This window comes from Galleria mellonella, unplaced genomic scaffold, assembly GCF_026898425.1.
Source record: "Galleria mellonella isolate WM207_F2 unplaced genomic scaffold, CSIRO_AGI_GalMel_v1 utg44, whole genome shotgun sequence".
NCBI lineage: Eukaryota > Metazoa > Arthropoda > Insecta > Lepidoptera > Pyralidae > Galleria > Galleria mellonella.
Window position 1 is genome coordinate 3,853,334 of NW_026442100.1, and position 21,785 is coordinate 3,875,118.

A 21,785-nucleotide genomic window follows, 5' to 3' on the forward strand; every position below is an offset into this window, starting at 1 on the left:
TACATTTAACTACCCCATTAGGGGTTATCTGGATAAGGGAAATTTAATTAACGATGAAATGATTATCTTCATAAACAATTGGATAACGGAAATTTAATGAGCTTACTTTGTTAAAATGAACATAGGATTTAGCAATTAAATATTGTGCCCCACAAAACAAAAAAAACAGATTTCAGTTGTGACAAAACCAGTATTTTGATAAAATGTCGAGTCAATTTGTAGATCATCTACTTGGGTACCTCTTTTGCACTCCTGTTTCTACCGGCAGCTGTATTTGCATGGCTGTGTTTCAATTAGCAAAGCGGGTATTGTGGTTAAATTACAGAATTCTGAGGCGTAACAACATAGATAGAGGGGAAAGCGATTGTTAGTGATGGGTTCTAATAGCCTCATTGCTAGCAATATACCCTATTTGCTCGATCTGCTATCGTGGTTAATTCAACACGATGGATTAACTGACCTTTCATCCTCGCCTCCTCATGAAAGTGCAGATGGGGTTATCATTCCATTCTTAATTATTAGAATAAAAAATAGCATAGTTCTTAAGCATATCAATGTGAGAACCGATGATTCTCTCTAAAATTTGCTTCCCTATTAATGCTGTACAACGACAAGAGCCCTCTATTGCACGCAATGCGAGTATTAATTTGACAGTTAAAAATAAACTCGCGACGTCTGCTGTTGTGTTAAAGAAAAAAATTCGAAAAGTAAAAATACTAGTGTCCTGAGACTGAAGAAAAGGTAGCAGAACAAATCCAGTAAGTACTTATACTTTTTTTATGCAAATTGGAATGGCAGACAAACTGACGGCCCACCTGATGGAAAGTGGTAACCGTCGCATATAGACATGAGCAGTACCATGCACATAACAGAGTATAATGTTTCGCTCATGATATCCTCCACGCGTTGCCATTCCTGAGAACTCAGGTGTTATTCCTCTGTACCCTGTAAATTCACTGCCATATCCCACCCTTCAAATCGAAACACAGCCATGCAAATACAACTATAGGTTTTCTATAAAATACAAAAAAAAATGATATAAATTGAACACAATGTACTAGGGTATTATAAGCATCATAGAGCATTCAGTTATATCCATTGATTGAACTTGTTTTTCATTCTTAGATGCATAAATTGTAATGAACATTCTTATAAGAGAGATTTCATCACATACCTTACCTAAGAAAACAACTCATGTTGGCGTATGTGCCGGTGACAGCGGCTCCCAGTAATGTTGATCTTATATAATATTCGCCCATTTTCTTCCAAAACTCCTTCTTTTTCCATTTCTTTGTTTGCATTAGTAGTTGTGCCTGAAATGGCATTTTATATTAGTATTTTTATTAGTAATAGTTGTATGGAACTTAATGGACGAAAAATGGGCAGTAAGGTCTCTCTTAAAATATATATATATATATATATATATATATATATATATATATATATATATATATATATATATATATATATATATATATATATATATATATATATATATATATATATATATATATATATATATATATATATATATATAAAATAACTAAAAATTCTAGGTACATTTCGTGGGTGTAGAAGCTCCAATTTTTTAAATATTTTTGTTATTAATATTATTTCACGAAAATTCTATCCTAATATTATTATATTCCATACCATAGGTTGCCATGTGGTCACAGCATATAATGGACCATCCCTTCCTTTCATATGTCGTACTTTCGACATGGGATGGGCTGCAGCGTTTCTTTTAAAATATCACCGAAGCCTAACTGCGGTTGCCAACCTGCCTGCCAAGCCAACTACTGGCAAAACTTCCCTTATGGGGAAGGTCTTTTTTTTTTAAGGTTGAAAATGGAATGGTAACCCCACCCGCGCTATCGGTATACACCGGCGAGACACCAGTGAAGGATGATAAATAAGGATGAAGTAGGTCAGTTAGCCCATCGTAACGAATTCAACAAGAATTGTTCGCGATGATTTCCAAGAGGAACCTCCTTAAACCTTAGTGGAGGTCGACCTAATAGGGCATATTGCTAACAATGGGGCTGTCAAACTCCAGTGCTAACAATCCCTTTCCCCCCATACCAGGGGCATTACACGCGCGTTGCCGTGACCTCGCGTTGACCCTGAAGAAATCTCTTTACCAAGGGGAAAGGGATTGTGAGTAATGGAATCTAACGACTCCATTGCTAGCAATATACTATCAAAATCATCTTGACTGATTTATTGTTGATTCGACACGATGGGCCAACTGACCTGCTTTATCTTCACCTATCATCCCTCTTTGGTACCCTGTCATTTTCCCTATTTTTGAAGAGCTCTACACTGTAGTCTCTCAAAAAACCTCGAAAATAGGAACCTCATTCTACAACTTGAGCATTCGTGTGAGGAAGCATCTCTGAAACGCGCAGTACGCGACTGTATTGCATACCCAATATCTACATCCAAATTAAAAAGTGTAAAGTAAAATTTAGTATCAATAATAAGAAACAAACGAACTTACCGCATAAACTATGGAGTAAAATTTAATACTACCAATTGCTGTCTGGTAGTACGTCTCCGGTGAAGCCCGAAGGCAGCTTTCATTCCACGGATGTACTATTACGGAGCACGGCACATCTCCGCAGGCCCGTTCAAACAGTTCCTTGCTAATTACCGCCATTTTGTGGACTTGTAGTCCTTCTTACCTGGAACAAAGGATACAGGAATTACTAATATAATCATTTGCCTTCACGCTAAATCTCTTAAGAGACTATTAGTGTAGTTTTATGTTATCTTTGTTATTACAAATTAATTTTCTTATAAATTGTTATTGTCACTTGTAAGGTTTTCAATCTTATTATCCTGATTATTGTGTACTTATTTTTATTTATTTATATAAATTATATTTACTATTTAAATTATTATAAAAGAAGAGTTTGTTCGTTTATTATTTATTTATTTTTTTAATAAGTAAAAATACTTTTGCAGGTTTTTTTATGCAACTTAGAATGGCAAATAAACAAAGAGAGCCCACCTGATGGAAAGGGTTTAACAAAAACGTCGCCTATAAACATGAGATATCATTGGCCTCTGTCCTAATTCGTGTTTCTATCGTGAAGTACATATATTTTCATGGCTGACTAATTATTTCGGTTTGAAGGGTGGGATATGGCAGTGAATATACAGGGTACAGAGTAATAACACCTGTGTCTTCAGGATTTTTTTTATACCACTGAGGTGGCAAACAAGCATACGGCCCACGTGATGGTTAGCGGTTATCGTAGCCTATAAACGCCTGCAATACCAGAGGTATTACGCGCGCGTTGCCGACCCTGAAGAAACCTCTTTACACACCTTTTGAAGAACTCCATGCGGTAGTCTCTTAGGAAAACCTCGATAGGGAGCTCATTTCATAACCTGAGTGTTAGTCGCATGGGGATATCATGGGCGAAACAGTATACTCTGTTATATTTATGGTACTGCTCATGTCTATAGGCGAAGGTTACCACTTTACATCAGGTGGGCCGTCAGCTTGTTTGCCGTTCTAAGTTACATAAAAAAAATTAATATAAAGTATAATAGAATTACAACATTATTGCCACTTATATGAAAATACAGGTTACAGATAATTTTTATGACCTCCCAGTTTTGTTAACATGAATCGGTGTTAAAATAGCTTTGTAGTTTTAGATGCCTCTTTTAATATATTAAACGTTTGAAGGAGACAATCTTCTTTGAATCCATTAAATCTGATAGATCGAAAATGTTATAAAATATCACATTATGTATTTATATTACGAAAATGACTCAACCAAATGTCAAAACCCATTACTCCTCTCTCTTGTCACTTAAACTATGCAATTCGATAGTATAAAATAATTTTATATACCTACTTTATATTAAGAATTTAATATAAAACCTTTTATAACCGTGCTTAATACATTTTAATTCGAGAAAAAGTGGCTGTAAAGGAGACAAATTAACGTTTGAAAATATTTTATTGCATAACCGTACATTTGGGAATGTTATATTAATGTTGGGTTAAAAAAATACCTTCCAACAAGTCGAACCGATGGTATTTGAACTCATACCTCTTTGGTATTTAGGCTGAGTATGTTCCCTATTATATCATGCATGGAAAATTAGAATAAGACGGATTTTTTGGATTAACTTTTTTATAAACACTTTAAAATTAACAATTACTATTAATCTCGTTATTGTTATTTATATAAATATTATTTATTGAATATTAAATTCAACCTTTATTTAATAAAATGTTATTTTGCAATAAGATTTTTTTTACTCTACAATGTAGCTTTAATTGGCGTTTAATTAAAGTAAAAACCAACACGTAAATCTTATCAATTGTAAAAAGAATTGAGAACTTTTTAGAAGGAACTTTTGAAAAAAAAACTAGAGACGTTCTAGAAAAATAAAAAGGAGTAAATGATGATTAGCAGGTCATTTTGGAATGATGAGTTATAATTTTCGGGCAAGAAGTTTAATGAATTAGAGACAGAATGGAGTGCTAATACTATAGTTAGATGACATTTACTAATAAACCGAGATAAAGGGGATGCAAGTGGTAAATTAATACAGACATTGAGAGATAAAAAGTCCTAGCTCTTAATTTATATTTAGACTCTTAGATTATATAGATTCGTGTTTCGAGTCTCATGAAAAATGGATAAAATTTTTATCAGGGTAATTGTCAAATTATGTCCATAGACTCGTCTATTTTTTACCAGCTTGTTTCCTATATATAGATATACGCAAAAATGGATCAAAATGTATCTTTACGTTTTTTTTTATATCTATATATTTAATTATTTAATAAATAAAATGAGTTTTTTATCTATGTATTTTTTTATATCATGAAAACTCGTTAATAACAATCCTAAAATCTTTATTAAAATCAATATAGATATTAGTTCTAAAATAACAACTTCGGGTAAAATCTATTTTAGCATTATTACTAGTTAATGGAGATCCAAGCTGAGTGCTACTCCTCGCAATAATATAATGCGTTTCAGTCCTCCAACACCAATAAAGTTGATAGCGCAATCATCTTTATTCATGCACTGTACCACGCTGCACTAGTGTTTATTAATAATCGATCGTAATTAATCCTTAGTTCTCTATCTAGAATAATCTAAATATCGATTGGTTTGTCGATAATATACATATACTAGCGGACCCCGTAAACGTTGTTTTACCACTTATTGCGAAATATAAAAATCGCGATTAAAAGACAGGGGTTGATCGTAAAACGATGAAAATTTAAAGTTGTATGTATTTTTCAATGCTAAATCATAATAAAATAAAAATGGAAAAATTTGTTAAAAAAATAAAAAAAAAGTTTTTTGGGGAGGGTCACCCTTATCATTGAGGATTCTCAGACCTACCCAATATGCATACAAAATGTAATAGAAATCGGTAAAGCCGTTTCGGAGCAGTTTGGTAACAAATACCGTGACACGAGAATTTTATATATTAGATAAGTACTAGTCTGGACATAAATACTGTTACATAAAAACGTTTCTGTTTTTTTCCAACTTTTTAATTATTTTGAATTTGGAACACGTTTACTATTTCAAAAACTTCTTTCGATTTCGCGCAATTTCACATATTTTTACGTGTTCATTATCAACTTACAATATGGAATGGGGTGTTAAAGAAAATAGGATTGCAGTGATCGCCTTGCACCAAGTGGGTATGGAGATGTCGGTCATATCCAGACACTTCTGTCAAAGACCAGAAATTATAGTCATTATATCGATTGTATCTTAGTTAATTACAGTAGATTTATAGTTAAAAATCGATTATAACGTAGTCCCAATCGAGGTATCAAATAATCATCGATACCCAATAATTTACTAGGTTAACGCTACGTCCTAGACGGTTGCCTATATGCAAAAGCTTCAAAATTACTCAGCGAGCTATGGAGAGGGCTATGCCTGGAGTTTCTCTGCGTGATGGGATCCGAAATGAGGATATACGCAAAAGAATCAAAGTGATTAACATAACTCGAAGTATAAGCAAGCTGAAGTGGTAATGGGCCGCTCACATAGCTCGATAAACGTACAACCGATGGGGAAGAAAGGTTGCGGCAAGTCTGGATTACTGTAGGGATGGTTGCAGGTGACTTAGAACTGTTTCTTATGCAATCTATGGTGGAGAAATATGTTCAGCAGTGTATAGGTAATGCCTGAGATGATAACTACATTGCGCTCATGGTATGGATGATAAAAACAAAATCAACTTGCATAATACCTATGCATTTATCGTACTTGCAGTGACAATAACAGATTGAGTATTATTGTTTAATTAAATAATACAGTAATTTAATTGAAAATGGTATAATTATTACGTGTTAATTACAAGGGTTATCGTGATCGTCGAACGTAATATGTGCAGAAGAAAATATTTTTTGTGAAAATTCAAAATGGCGTCCGAGTAACTACGAGTATAATTTGTCTTTACGCTTACGTAGTATGTTTTGTAAACAACATTGTTAAGTTACTTTATCAAGGTAACGGTAAATACAGAATTATTATGTTTATTACACACTTATTTCCTGATATATTTTTTTTCAACGTTTTATTTTTAATTGACCATTTATAAAAATAAAGGCATGGCATTATTGTTTACTAAATACTAAATAGTGTTATATGGTTGATTTTTTTAATGGGTGATAATGGAATGGTAACCCCATCGGTATACACTGCGCTATCGGTATACACCGGTGGGGCACCAGTGAAGGATGATAGGTGAGGATGAAGCAGGTCAGTTAGCCCATCGTGACGTATTCAACAAGAATTGTTCACGATTGCTTCCAAGGGGAACCACGTGGAGGTCGACCTGACAGGGTATATTGCTAGCAATGAGACTGGTAGTCCGCATTACTAACAATCCCTTTCCCCTCTATATGGTTGATTTAGAAATACTTTATATTCCTAATATGGAGATTTTTCACCAGGAGCATTTCAGGAGCACCAGTTAGCTCATCATGATGAATTCGTCAGGAATTAACCATGATAGCTTCCAGGGAGAACCGCGAGGAGGTCGACCTTGTTGGGTATATTGCTAGCAATGGGATTCTCGGTCTCCATTACTAACAATCCCTTTCCCCCCTGGTTTATATATTGATAGCGGTAAAATGGTATTACCTATTACAATATTGCTCATATTAAATGGATATCTGTATTGATTTCGATATTATAAATTGAACAACCGACATTTTTTTTTATACAACTTAGAATAGCAAACAAGCTGACGGCCCATCTGATGGAAAGTGGTAACCGTCGCCTATAGACATGAGCGGTACCATGGACATAACAGAGTATACTGTTTCACCCAATATACCCCCATGCGTTGCCATTCCTGAATAGTCAGATGTTATTCCTCTGTATCCTGTAAATTCACTGCCATATGCCCACGCTTAAAACCGAAACACAGCCATGCAAACACAACTGCTTCACGGTAGAAACACGAATGGGACAGAGGTACCCAAGCAATCGACTTTTGTACAAAGTCTTCCTCTGGTATCGGGCAAATATATAAGTATTGTTATTATATTATCTATTGCTAGTTCAGGGTATTGAATAAAAAAAATATATATATAATCGATAAACGCGTGAACAAAGGTCGCAGCAATTGGCTATTATCATTACATGTCGAGCAATGAACACTTTATTTTCATTATAATTATCTTCATATAAATATTATATATATATATATATATATATATATATATATATATATATATATATATATATATATATATATATATATATATATATATATATATATATATATATATATATATATATATATATATATATATATATATTCTCGTGGCAACGCATGGGGGTACTCCTCCGAAACAGTATTCGATATTTATGAAATTTTGTGTGCATATTGATAGGTCTGAGAATAGGCTAACATCTATTTTTCACCACGTTTCTGATCAGGTGGACCGTCAAATTTTTTTTTTTTTTTTTTTGACAATTTTTTTATTTTTATTTTATTATGACTTAGCATTAAAAAATACATACAACTTGAAGAATTTTCAGCTTTTAGGATAACCCCTGTAGGCGATTTTTATATTCCGCCATCAGGGTTTCAAGATGAAAACGAATATAATTGTCACGATAGTTTTTAATTACAATTTGCTTTAATTATATATTTTTTTCTTAATTTAAATTAATCAAACCCTCCATCGATAATTGATCAACTACCAATGGATATCACACTTAGGTTAGATAGACAGTGTCTCCATTCAACTCTCTTTAGAGTTTTCGGATCACTTTTTTTTTGTTTTTAATTTGTCTCGATCGATAAATAGTTATGACGTCATTATATCCTTTATATCTTCTACATTTATTTTGTACTTATAATTTCTTTAATTTAAAATAGGTAAAAACTAAAATTATTTATAAAATAATTAAATATAGATACATTGAGTGCGTAAGTATATAGAACATTAATAAAAAAGAGTAAATTAATTAATTATATAATTAAATAATTAATTATAAACGATAATTCGAATTCCTACAGGAATAAATTGCTGAAGCACTTTGTACAACAATCTTATGAAAATTAACTCTAATTGTCATAATATATATTTTTTTATATTTAATTACTCATAATCTTATTTTTTGATATTATCTATATCTATAGATAATATGTTTATTTTTGAGATTTCTTAATTTTCTTACATGTATAATATATTTAAAATAACTATGCTGTGAATATCCTGATAAAATGCAATCATTACAATTTTGTCTGTCTGTCTGTATGTTTGTTATAGAAATAAAAACTATATGTTTTAATGCAATATGCTGTACAATTATTCTTTAAATAAATAAATATACTTTTCAAAAACGATCAAAGAGCAAGCTAATTTGATAATTATGTCTGATAAAAACCACTGAACCGCGTTTTTGGAAGGACTCAACGCTCTATCTATATTTAAGGCAATACAAAATTATAATACGAAGTAACTATTAAACTATTCTATTGTTTTACAAAATGACCTATTGTATATACATATTGTTGATTATAACAACCTGGCCTGTGACCTATACTTAAAGCATTTGTATTTAAATTTAACCTATTTCGAAAAGAGTTAATAATATCTACATAATATAAAAATTTATGCCACTTTTCGTTGTAATTTTATAACTCAAGATTCAAACAAACCTCTCGCTTCTATCCAAACCATCTTGTTTAGGCTTTGTTCGGACTATTTAAGATAGTTTTCTTAAAGTTGCCTATTTGGTCACAAAATCGGTCGAGCGGTTCTTCATTTATCACATTTTTTTTTACAAATGAATTCTATATAATTACGGATCATTTTGTTAATTAATTATTTATAAATAATTTTAATTTTTTTAAAAAGATGACAAAATAAATGTAGCTGTCAAATTGAAATTTTTTCTATTTATAACATAAAATCTACTGACAAAACGCTTTTCTCCATTTTATGGAAGAGGCTCTATCTTATGAAGTGTGTGGATAGTCAATAGCTGATATGGTATGGTATAAATGAACAGTTTTTTCCAACAAATAAAGCGATTTCAAAAATGACAACATAAATTTGATTAGTAATACGTATTATATAGTATTTTGACTTTTTATTCAGACCTATACACCGGAGTAATGGCGGACGAAGAAGTAGCGCGAATTATTTTTAAAGAAATGTGAATATTTTTGTATTTCAACTTAAAAAAAGATGAAGGAAGTGACAAATGTATATACTTATTATATATATTCATACAAGCCTCTTGTACATGACGTTGGCAGAAATAATCGTAAAAATGACGACAGATGGCCATTAAAGAAAAAAAGGAATACTATTATTCTTATTTTAAAATCAATAAAACGCATTGATAAAAAATGAGGTAATTTATAAATATTTAAAATATTTGAATTTAGAACGCAGAATCGTGTGTCAAAAATCTTTATGATAAAATAACGGTTTAAATGTGCGTGTCGCATAAACTAACAAGCAATTTTGGAAAACAAATATATTATATTTTTTTACCTACTGTCGTTTATGTTTTTGATTACACATAAGAGTCATAATTATCATCATATCAGCCGTTATCATACACAGCTAAACATAGGCCTCTGATTGGGGGGTTATGTCAATAGTTGCCATGCTTGGCAAATAGATTAGCAACCGCAGTTTTACTTTGGTGATGTTTTGAGAGGGACGCTGCTACCCATCTTTCGACCTTTAAGTTCCTTTAGTCGCCTCTTACAACACCCACGGGAAAGGAAGGACACATATGAGTATACATACCTATTAGGGAGGAAAGGGATTGTTAGCAATGGAGTTCGACATTGCTAGCAATATGCCCTATCAGGTCGACCTCCACGTGGTTCCTCCGGAGACCATCGTGAACAATTCTTGTTGAATTCGTCACCATGGGCTAACTGACCTGCTTCATCCTCACCTATCATCCTTCTCCGGTGTATACCAATAGCGCGGGTGGGGGTTACTATTCCATTATCACCCACAAAAAAAAACATATCTTACCTAAGATTTTGTTCCACAAAAAAAAAACCTTATATCAACAAAACTAATGCAGTACAAACACTATAACAATTTATTCTGACAATGACAATAATTAACGAAGATATTCAATTAAAAACAAACCTTTGAATCAAGAACTAAGTACTTCCTTTATAAAGTTGTCTATAACTAGTTACACAGATTATTATATTACACTTATTTTTTTAATACAATTACGACTCCATCTACACACACACACAAAAAAAAAAAGAAACAGATAAGAGAGTTCACAAGTTTCTACGAACTGGCTACTATGTATCATTTATTATTATTTTGTTGTATTCTAATCTATTGAATGTAACAACGGCTGTCCTTAACCATTTAAATACATATCAATACTCACGGTAACAAAGTCCAAAACACGTTTACATAATCATTATTCAAAACAGCAACCACAAACTAAATCGCGACGATTTGCTTAATAGAATTCACTTCTTTTCGTTTAAATGAACACATAAACAATCGAGGGAATACAATACAGTGTTATAGTACAGTAACGCGTGCGCACTGGTTCAGTAAACTCGGTGATTTGAAGTGTAGTTTACTAAATAGATCTTAATGAATCATAACTATGAAGTTGCGGACGATTGGAGTTATCGCTCAAGGAAAATCTGGATTTGGATGACATTTTAGTTGACATTTTTAGTGTTTTGGAAAGGAATTACTAGTAATGTGGTCTAATAGGTTGTTTTTTTTGATGGGTGAAAGTGGAATGGTAACCCCGCCTGCGCTAACGGAAATACGCTGGCGGAGTACCAGTGAAGGGTGATAGATGAGAATGAAAACAGACCAGTTAGCCCATCATGATGAATTCATCAGGAATTAACCATGATAGTTTCCAGGGGGAACCACGAGGAGGTCGACCTGGTTGGGTATATTGCTAGTAATGGGATTCTCAGTCTCCATTACTAACAATCCCCCTCCCCCCTCTAATAGTTTGATTGCAAAATTTTTTTAATGGATGATAATGGAATGGTAACCCCGCCCTCGATAACGGTTATACGCTGGCGGGGCACCACTGAGGGATGACAGGTGAGATGAAAGGGCAGGTCAGTTAGCCCACCGTGATGAATACACCTGGCATTCAACAAGATGGTTTCCAGGGAGGACCAAGAAAAGGTCGACCTGACAGGGTATATTGCCAGCAATGGGACTGATTGTCCGCATTACTAACAATCCCTTTTCCTTTCTGCTAACAATATTATTACCTACCAGGTCGACCTTCACAAGGTTTCCGCCTGGAAACTGTCATAGTTAATTTATGTGTTCATCACAATGGGCTAACGGAACCGCTTTCATCCTCACCTATCATCCCTCACCACAGCCTCTCCACCGTATACCGATAGCAAAGGCGAGGATACCGTTCCATTTATATCCCATTAAAAAAAAGTTATTATGTTATTTAGAATGTAATACGGAAATAATTAAAAATGAGGTAAATAAAGAATACTGAATCGAATTCAAAGATTATAGTAACCAATACATTGGTAACTTGAATGATAAATGGGATGGTAATTTCGCCTGCATTATTGGTATATACTGACAGGGCACCAGTGAGAGCTCGTAGGTGAGGATGAAAGCAGATTAGTAGGCCCAATGTGACGAATCAAAAATCAACTAGAGGCCACCTGGAAGTCGGCCTGATTGAATACATTACTAATGCTTTACTGAACTAGGTGTTATCATGCGGAAAAGCATATCACCGGTTATTTGTCTAATAATTTAACCCTGGTTTATTTATGTCTATTGTAAATTGTAATTGTAAAAATGTGAAATGAATAGTTTGTAAAATTACATAAACTGGAAGGCCTATTCAGCTTTACGAGCTACCATTGACGAGCATAGCCCGCTATTGATGATGGACTATCTGACCTGTCTTCATCTTCACCTATTTTCCATTTTCCATCAATGGTGCTGCTCCACCGTCGTATATTGATAGCGCAGTCAGGGTTACAGTTACAGTTAGTAAATAATAAACTTACGTCAGTGGATTATAACTTTAAAGTACTAGGAGCACATAACGCAATGTGGGTCATTGCCTAATAGGTAGATGCTAAGCCCGTGTATATTTCTTCATTCGCGTAAACACGTTAAATGAGCGCTTTATTTATCTAATTAGTGTACTTCCTCTCTGTTAACTGCAGTTTGTGTTAATGGTTCAGTTTTTGTAGTCGGTAACTGGTATTTTTTGGCCATAAAGAAATTAACCTGGCATTTTAAGAGTTCGCTATATGAGTTTAGGTGTTAGTAAAAATTGTAACGAGCTTTGTTAACTCATATCTAAAATTAGGAACTCTATTTGACTCTATTTTTGTGTGTATGTCACTCAGTTTCATCTTGGACTACTTATTTTTGAATTTACTGGGTACAGAGGAATAACACCTGAATCCTCAGGAATGGAAACGAATGGGGGGGGGGGAGGGGTTATCATGGACGAAACAGTATACTCTGTTATGTCCATGGTACTGCTCATGTCTATAGGCGACAGTTACCACTTTCCGTCAGGTGGGCTATCAGCTTGTATGCCGTCTAAGTTGCATAAAAAAAATCACATAACGAAAGTAGTACATTTTTTAATTTTATTTATCGCAAATTCACTTACATAAAAGTACTCTGAATTAATTTTGGTATTATTGTTAATTACACAACTGGCCTTCAAAACTATTTAGGCACGAGTAGGATGGTTAAGTGTTAAAAAAACAGAGTTCAGTTCCAATATAAAAAAAAAAAAGATAAATATACAGTACAAGTAACTAAATAACTAAATAATTAAGACTCTGTAGAGTCTTAATTATTTAGTATACTATGTATGCAGTATAAGTATATTATGTACAGTAACTAAAGAATTTAGTACGGTTTTTTTTAATAGATGATAATGGAATAGTAACCCCGTATGTGCTATCGGTATACGCTAGCGGGCACCAGCGAGAGATGATAGGTTAAGAAGCATTGACGAACGGTGACGAATTCATTAATAATTAACTACGACGAATGATATCCAGAGGGAACCGGGTGGCGATTGAACTGATATGGTATTTGTTTATCATATGTTTATTTCGATAATTACAAGTGGACGGGAGAAAATTATATGAAGTATAGAAATTTATATACTTATATTTTTACAAATTCATTTTCTTTATTTGTATTTATATAAATTATACATTTATTATTATTATTATATCAGTCGTTAATTGTCCATTGCTGAATATAGTAGGCCTTTCCGATAAGGGGAGTTTTACTAATACATACCACGCTTGGCAGGCGGGTTGGCAGCCGTAGTTAGTCTTTGATGGTGTTTTAAAAGGGACGATGCTGCTCGTCCCTCGACCATTAAGTTCTCTAACGACCCACTCGGGAAAGGAAAGGGTGGTCTATTCTATGCCGGGACCACATGGCGGCATATATTTCTTTATATGCTTTTGTACATTCACATTTAATATAAATACTAGGTTATAACCAATAATATTATAATTTAATATTATATTGTTATAACAAAAATGTATGTACACAGGCGGACTTATCCTTTAAAGAGATTTCAAAATTAAGGTTTACAAATTTAAGGTTTGTATATAAAGCATAACAATTATATAGCAAAAATAATATGATAAATAATAAATTATATCATTAGTGGCTATTTAGTTAGTAATAGAGCTCCAACGTTTTGTCAGCGCTCCCCTCCATTTTTGCGCTTGTGTCTCGAGTCAATAGAATTTTTTTTATTTTGCGCCGACATATACATATATATATATATATATATATATATAAACATTTAATTGTGCAAGTTATGAAAGAATGGTTTTGAATGCATTTCTGTAAACAAATATATATATATATATATATATATATATATATATATATATATATATATATATATATATATATATATATATATATATATATATATAAAATTCAAATATTCTGATTTTTAAAATAAAATGTATAACGCGTTGACACATTCAACGCTGCGGGGCATTACTAGTTTTAATTACAAATATTTTCTATTATTTTCTTTATTACTCTATTAGGGGTTATTACACCCCGTTATTGATAATTCCTTCAACCAATACGCTTATTTAATTACAAGCACTTACCCGAGTATTTACAATCGATCCGTCCACTAAAATAATGTCACAACACGTCAACACTGACCAAATGTCTTTAGCGTTACTAAAAATATTACAGTGTTTACGTGGAACTGGTTATCTATAGATAAATTCGCTTATCACGGTCATAATTGGTGGACGAATTACTGGAATAATTTATTATTCGACTATTCGAATTATGATTTGTCGTTTAATGATAATGATTTTGCCAACTGACGCTTTTTTTTTTTGATGGGTGAAAATGTTATGGTAACCCCGCCTGCGCTAACGGGATACGCTGGCGGGGCACCAGTGAAGGGTGAAAGATGAGAATGAAAACAGACCAGTTAGCCCATCATGATGAATTCTTCAGGAATTAACCATGATAATTTCCAGGGAGGAGCGCGAGGAGGTTGACCTGGTTGGGTTAGGTTATTTATGTATATTGCTAGCAATGGGATTCTCAGTCCCCATTACTAACAATCCCTTTCCTCCCTCAACTGACGCGTTATATTGTTGTTGATAGGTTCTTATAATTTGATCATTGCTTGTAGTCGTTTAACAAAATCTATAAAGGATGCATCAACTAATGTATTTAAGTATAAATTAAAAAAATTCTTAATTGATAAATGTTATTACAGCGTATGTGAATTCTTTAATGATAAAATCTGACAAAACGAATATTTATTTATATTTATTAACATCATTGTGACATCGTTCTTTGATTTTTGACTGACAATTATTATTTATTTAAATGTACCTATTTGAAAATTGTAATGTGATGACGATTAATGGTATAAAATGGACTTGATGTATAATGTGAACTATCTGTGTAACCACATATTTTTGTATGCCGAACAGGCTAAACATGTCGAACGTTATTATATAGTCAACATCTGCATGTATTTATAAAAAAAAAAAAAAAAAACACTTGAAGTCGCCACTCAAGAACCTTTCTTCAAGCTATGTTACCAGCTTATTGTCATTTCAGCTTGCTTATCCTTCGGGCTATGTCTGTTACTTTAGTTCTTTTGCGAACATCCTCGTTCCAGAGTACATTGTTGGGCATACAAAGAAAATATATAGCAAAGCAGGGGTGTCTTTTTTTTTTACAACACAGGGGGCAAACGAGCATGCGGCTCACCTGATGGTAAATGACTACCGCCGCCCATGATCACCCACAACATCAGAGGCATTGCACGTGTGCTGCTGGCCTTTTAAAAAGGAATATACTCTTCTTCTTGAAGGTTATGTTGTCGTATCGGTTTGGAAATACTGTTGCTGGAAGTTGATTCCAAAGAATGGTTGTGCATGGAAGAAAGTGCCTTGAAAAACGCACGGTGGAAGACCGCCACTCCGAATAATTTCTCAGAACACTCCCCATGATAAATTCGGCACAGAGATGCAACATCTTTGCGCAGTGTCTGTCGGATTTTTAGACATAGTAACATCAGTATTAGCGACATCACTTGATTTGTCTTGGTTTATCCTTTATTCAATTGTAACTATAACAAAATATACTTTTTTTTTATTTAAACAATTTGATTTCTTTACTTTCCAATTAAGCTTATATTTATAGCTTACAGGCATCAGCACTGTACAGTGTTTAAGTCGATATTGGACTGAATATTCTGTTTTTATACCTTTATAACTATCAATGAAGGTCTTCTCGTGCCCGCCAGATGTTACGTGGGCGGGCGAGGTAGGGGCCTCGGGGTATACCTCTCTACCCCGGCTTCAACTCCGAAGGCGACGACCTCCGGGTCGCTGGGTTCTTCAGCCGGCATACACTGATGGTCTGTGTATGCCGGCGTAGTGTCTTCTTTCTTCTGGCTTCTTTTTCGCTCTTGTATAATATATATTTTTTTATTATTATATATATATGTTTTTTTTATAACTATGTTCGAGTGCACGAGTATTTTTTCTGTTAAAAATAGAGGGCACTAGTTTTGCAGTCAATTCAAGTACGCGCTCGTGGACTCGCTCATAGTTTCACAACTTTATTTATTGATTCTATTTGTTTTATTACACCTTTCTAGAAATAACTATGTATTATAAATTAACTTATTTATAATCGTGTTGAAGCTTAAACCTTTTCTATAAACAGCTGCAGTGACCAGGTCGATATTAATTTTGATAGTCCAATTGTTTTGGTACTAAATATCTATAAATATATAAAATGAGTCGTGCTGCTGGATCTGCATAAGCTGCATCACCATAAGGATATGGTGACTTAAGTTGTTAGTTGTTAAGCATTTAATAATAGTTGTAAGCTATATATATTTCTCCGTATTTATTGCTATAAATGTATCAATATATGCTGTGTTTGCCTATAAAAAACTGTTACACTTACTTTCAAGCTCTATAATTGTATATATATTTACATTATTTTGTGGAAACAATTGTCGGTGAACCTAAATAAATGAATAAATAAAACTTTAACATTGTACAGTTGTTAATTTAAAAATGCGTTCTAGTAAAAATACTGGACAGTCATTTGAATACCTTATTTTTCTTTTACATAATGGCCGGCAGCACACCTGCAATGCCGCTGGTGTTGTGGGTGATCATGGGCAGCGTTAGTCACTTACCATCAGGTGAGCCGCATGCTCGTTTGCCCCCTGTGTTGTAAAAAAAAAGAATAATACAGTTACTTACAATAGTTTACTCTTATAAAACATTGATATGGATTAATTTGTTAGTTTGATACAAAGTCAAATGATAGATATATTAAATATTTCCGTTTTTAACAAAAGGAAATACAATCATTTAATTATATTTTACATGCGAATTAACTTTATGATTTAATAGAAAATTATTTGTGTTTATGAAAATATTTTACATTTATTTATATAAGTAATAATAAGCCAAGTTAATTTTTCCTTATTCTATTTAACACAGCTGTAGATAATAATGGTTGCGTCGATATATGTAGTGGAATATATAACAATCCCCCTTTTTGAAGTCGGTTAAAAGTAGCCTACTTATTACAAATTGAAATAAAAATGATAAATGTAATATAAAAATTATTTCTATTAGATTTATTTTTGTCTAAACTTTGTTAAAAAATACGCTCTATCTATCTATAAAGCTAGGGGCTTGGTTTAAGTGGTGTTAAAATGTAAAATGTTTAATTTGATTTTAAATAGTCTATTTATTTGGTAATTAAATAAAAGGAATAATTTAAAAATATATTTTCTTTTTTTATGCAACTTAGATGATGATGATGATATGATGGAAAGTGGTAACTGTCATCTATAGACATGAGCAGTACCGTGGACATAACAGAGTATACTGTTTCGCCCATGACACCCTCCATGCGTTGCCATTACCGAGGACTCAGGTGTTATTCCTCTGTACCCTATAAATTCACGCCATATCCCACCCTTCAAACTGAAACACAGCCATGCAAACACAACTGCTTCACGGTTGAAACATGAATTCACGGTTGAACAGAGATATCCGAGCAAACGACTTTTGTACAAAGTCTCCCTCTGGTGAGATTTATTATAAATGACATTTATTATAAATTCGAACTTTATACTGCTAGGTGCTATCATTCTTTATATGCTATATCTATAACAAACAGATATGGTGGGGGACTTTGCTTAATAAAATAGATCTACATTTAAGATTAAGCACTTATCTACAATTTAATGAATACAGTATTATAAAAACATACAGAATTATCTATAGAAAATATAACAATAAAATTGCAAATTTAATTAAATTATCTTTTAAAGTAAATACATATTACCAGAGGGAGACTTTGTACAGAAGTCGTTTTCTTGGGAACCTCTGTTCCATTCGTGTTTCTACCGTAAAACAGTTGTGTTTTCATGGCTGTGTTTCGGTTTGAAGGGTGGGATATGGCGTGAATTTACAGGGTACAGAGGAATAACACCTAAATCCTCAGGAATGGCAATGCATAGGGGGTATTATGGGCGAAACATTATACTCTGTTATGTCAATGGTACTGCTCATGTCTATAGGCAACGGTTACCACTTTCCAAAAGGTGGGCCGTCAGCTTGTTTGCCATTCTAAGTTGTATAAAAAAACATATTATGTGTGTATATATATAATAATGAGTAGAGATATATATATTTACATTATTACATGTATTTTCTCCATATTTATAAATATGTAATAGAATTTTCATCGTGCCCTCAATCAAATTGTTTATAATTACTCCTCTCCATCCAAAGGTTGCCAGGTAGAGATCGCTTTTAGCGATAAGGTCGCCCATTGTTTTCTTATTGTGATTATATCTTGTAATTGTTTATTTATATAATAAGTTTACTATTGTAATCTTTTGAAGGAAACGGTAAAGAGTATCTATCTATCTACATAGGTAGCTTTTTGCTTTGTAGTCCCAGCATCGAATGGGTCACCTTTTCCTTTCCTCTGGGTCGTAAGACTAAACTTAATGGTCGAGAAATGGATAGCAGCGTCCCTCTTGAAACATCACCAAAGTTTAACTGCAGGTTGTCTGTAAGAGATTGCTTCTAGCGATAAGGCCGCCTTTTGTATATGCACATTCTGTATAAATACTCCTTGTATACATCTCTACTGTGCGCAATAAAGAGTTTATCATTATTATTAACTGCAGTTGCCAATCCGCCTGCCAAGCGTGGCAATTACTGGCGAAAACCTCCCTTTCAAGGGAGGTCTATGTTCAGCAATCAACAGTATGATGTATATGACATGATGATACAAGTAGGTACCTGAACAAGACACTTGAAACTTCTATTAATAAATCACCTTACCTGAATAGCTTTATTATGTGGAAAAATATTATTTATCATTAAAATATACCACAAACTACGAATACAACCTATTGAGTAGATAATAGAGTAAAAATCAATATTAATATTGCTTAGCAACGGGCAATCTAGACGGCACATTAGGCATATATCTACATTTACACTAATATTATAAAGAGGAAAGATTTGTATTTTTATGTGTATGTTTGTGATGAATAAACTCAAAAACTTCTTTGCTGATTTCAAAAATTCTTTTACCATTAGAAAGCTACATTCACCCTGAGTGACATAGGCTATATTTATTGCCAGAAAAGATTAGGGATCATTACTAAAACTTTAGTAACGTAACTTAACTTTCGTCGCGTGCGCTGCGGAAACTATTGGTGATAGAACAAAAGTATGTGCTACAATATTGAAGAAAATATTAATAACTACAAAAAACTTCGCGATCAGAAGACTACACACTTCGACCACGAGAACGAGAACACGGCGACCAGCACCATTGTTAGCAATAGCAGCTGATAGGAATCAGGTTGATCACCACAGAGTCTCCGTGGAAATTATCATTGTTAACTCTTCTAGAATTTGTGCTTGTCGATGGGCTAATTGCCTGCTTTCATCCTCATCCATCATCTCTCACTTATGCCTCACCAGTGTAAATCGATAATGCAAGCGGAGTTATCATTCCATGGGTTATACCTCCATATGATCTAATTTTGTGAGTAGTTTGAGAATAATCCATAAGATTTTTTTCTCGCATGTTTTTTATTAACAGGAGAAAAAGTTTGCTTGTAATCCATGTTCCTATATAATTTTATCCGTTCGTCTTTTATCTTTAAACCCCTTTTAACATATCAACTAACTGTAGGTTTCAAATTTAAATTGATATCAAGTACTAAAATAAAATTTAAAGTTTCCAAGTTGGTTTATTAAAAAGTTATATTCCGTTTCCATAGTAACTGGTGCTTAATCTAATAGGGTTCTTCCGGTTATTTCATAACTTTGAAGTTAGTAGGAGGATCTTATTTAATTAGAGAAATAAATTTATATAATTTTAAAATGTTAAAAGTAATATTTATTTATTAATTTACAGTAACAGCAATTCTCGGTTATCCGAATCAAATAAAACCACGGAAATTCCGTATAATCGAAAATCCGGATAATCGATTTCAAAATTAAATCAAACAATAAATAAATTTTAATATATTTTTATTATGTAAAGAATTTTACATACATATGTCATTTAGACAATACGAAATAAATAGCTAAAAAGAATTTAACTAATTAATACATAATACTATTGTTCTTCTTAAACCAAAGGTTGTCTGTAAGTGATTGCCCGCCTTTTGTACCTTAATGTGTATATTTCAATCTGTATTTATGTTACTGTTTTTCACTTGAATTATTCAATTGTCATTGTATATTTTTGTTTCCGGTGCAATAAAGAGTTAAATAAGTAAATAAATTTCAAAATAAAGTCTATTCAACGTATCTGTCCGAAGTACATGTAGAAAATATATCAAATATCACCAATTTCAGTATCTAACGTTTCCTAATTTTATCATCGTGTTACAAAGAAGGCGTCATGACGTCATTTTAAATCCAACACACCTGATAAAATGTACTCAAACAAGATAACAATTATCTTATTTGGCAACAAACAAACGAATGTACCAATTTTATTTACGAATTCTTAAAATAGATGTATTTTGTATGAGTCATGAAAATTTGATCGTAAAAATAGACACTAAATCGCGTATCGCGGTTTTAGAGATGTTTCCTTCCACGAAGGCTCAGGTTATGTTGTAACCTCCCCTATCGAGGTTTTCCTAAAAGACTACAGGATGAAGTTCTTAAAAAAATGGGTCTTTACCTATTTTTTGAAACCCACAGAAACCTAAAGAGGTTGCTTCAGGGTCGACAACACAAAAGTACATTTGTACAAAAGTCGATTGCTTGGATACATCTGTCCCATTCGTGTTTCAACCGTGAAGCAGTTGTGTTTGCATGGCTGTGTTTCGGTTTGAAGGGTGGGATATGGCGTGATTTTACTGGGTACAGAGGAATAACACCTGAGTCCTCAGGAATGGTAACGCATGAGGGGTATCATGGGCGAAATAGTATACTCTGTTATTTCCATGGTACTGCTCATGTCTATAGGCGACGGTTACCACTTTCCATCAGGTGAGTCGTCAGCTTGTTTGCCATTCTAAGTTGTATAAAAAAAAATTAAAATAAAAAAAAACCTGTATAAATGTCTCTGGTATTGTAGGCATTCATAGGCTATGATAACCGCTTACCTTCAGGTGCACCGTATGCTTGTTTTCCACCTCAGTAGTATAAAAATAAACTAAATGTTTTTACTGTAATTGTGGTGC

General features: G+C 33.1%; 1 protein-coding gene across 3 annotated transcripts in view; it reads right to left on the bottom strand.

Moving 5' to 3' along the window:
* LOC113514138 (transmembrane protein 135-like) overlaps positions 1-14,754 on the bottom strand; it is a 39,050-nt gene extending 24,296 nt beyond the window's left edge. The window contains exons 1-3 of one of the 3 annotated variants that reach the window (XM_052898514.1): positions 14,653-14,754; positions 2,501-2,684; positions 1,180-1,313 (exon numbers count right to left, since the gene is read on the bottom strand). In XM_052898514.1, coding sequence (XP_052754474.1) covers positions 1,180-1,313; positions 2,501-2,659 — 293 coding nt within the window. In that variant the 5' untranslated portion in view covers positions 2,660-2,684; positions 14,653-14,754. Of the gene's footprint in view, positions 1-1,179; positions 1,314-2,500; positions 2,685-10,645; positions 10,804-10,904; positions 11,094-14,652 lie in introns of those variants that run through there. The other 2 variants (XM_052898515.1, XM_052898516.1) reach the window with 2 other exon arrangements.
* Positions 14,755-21,785: the final 7,031 nt, after the last annotated feature.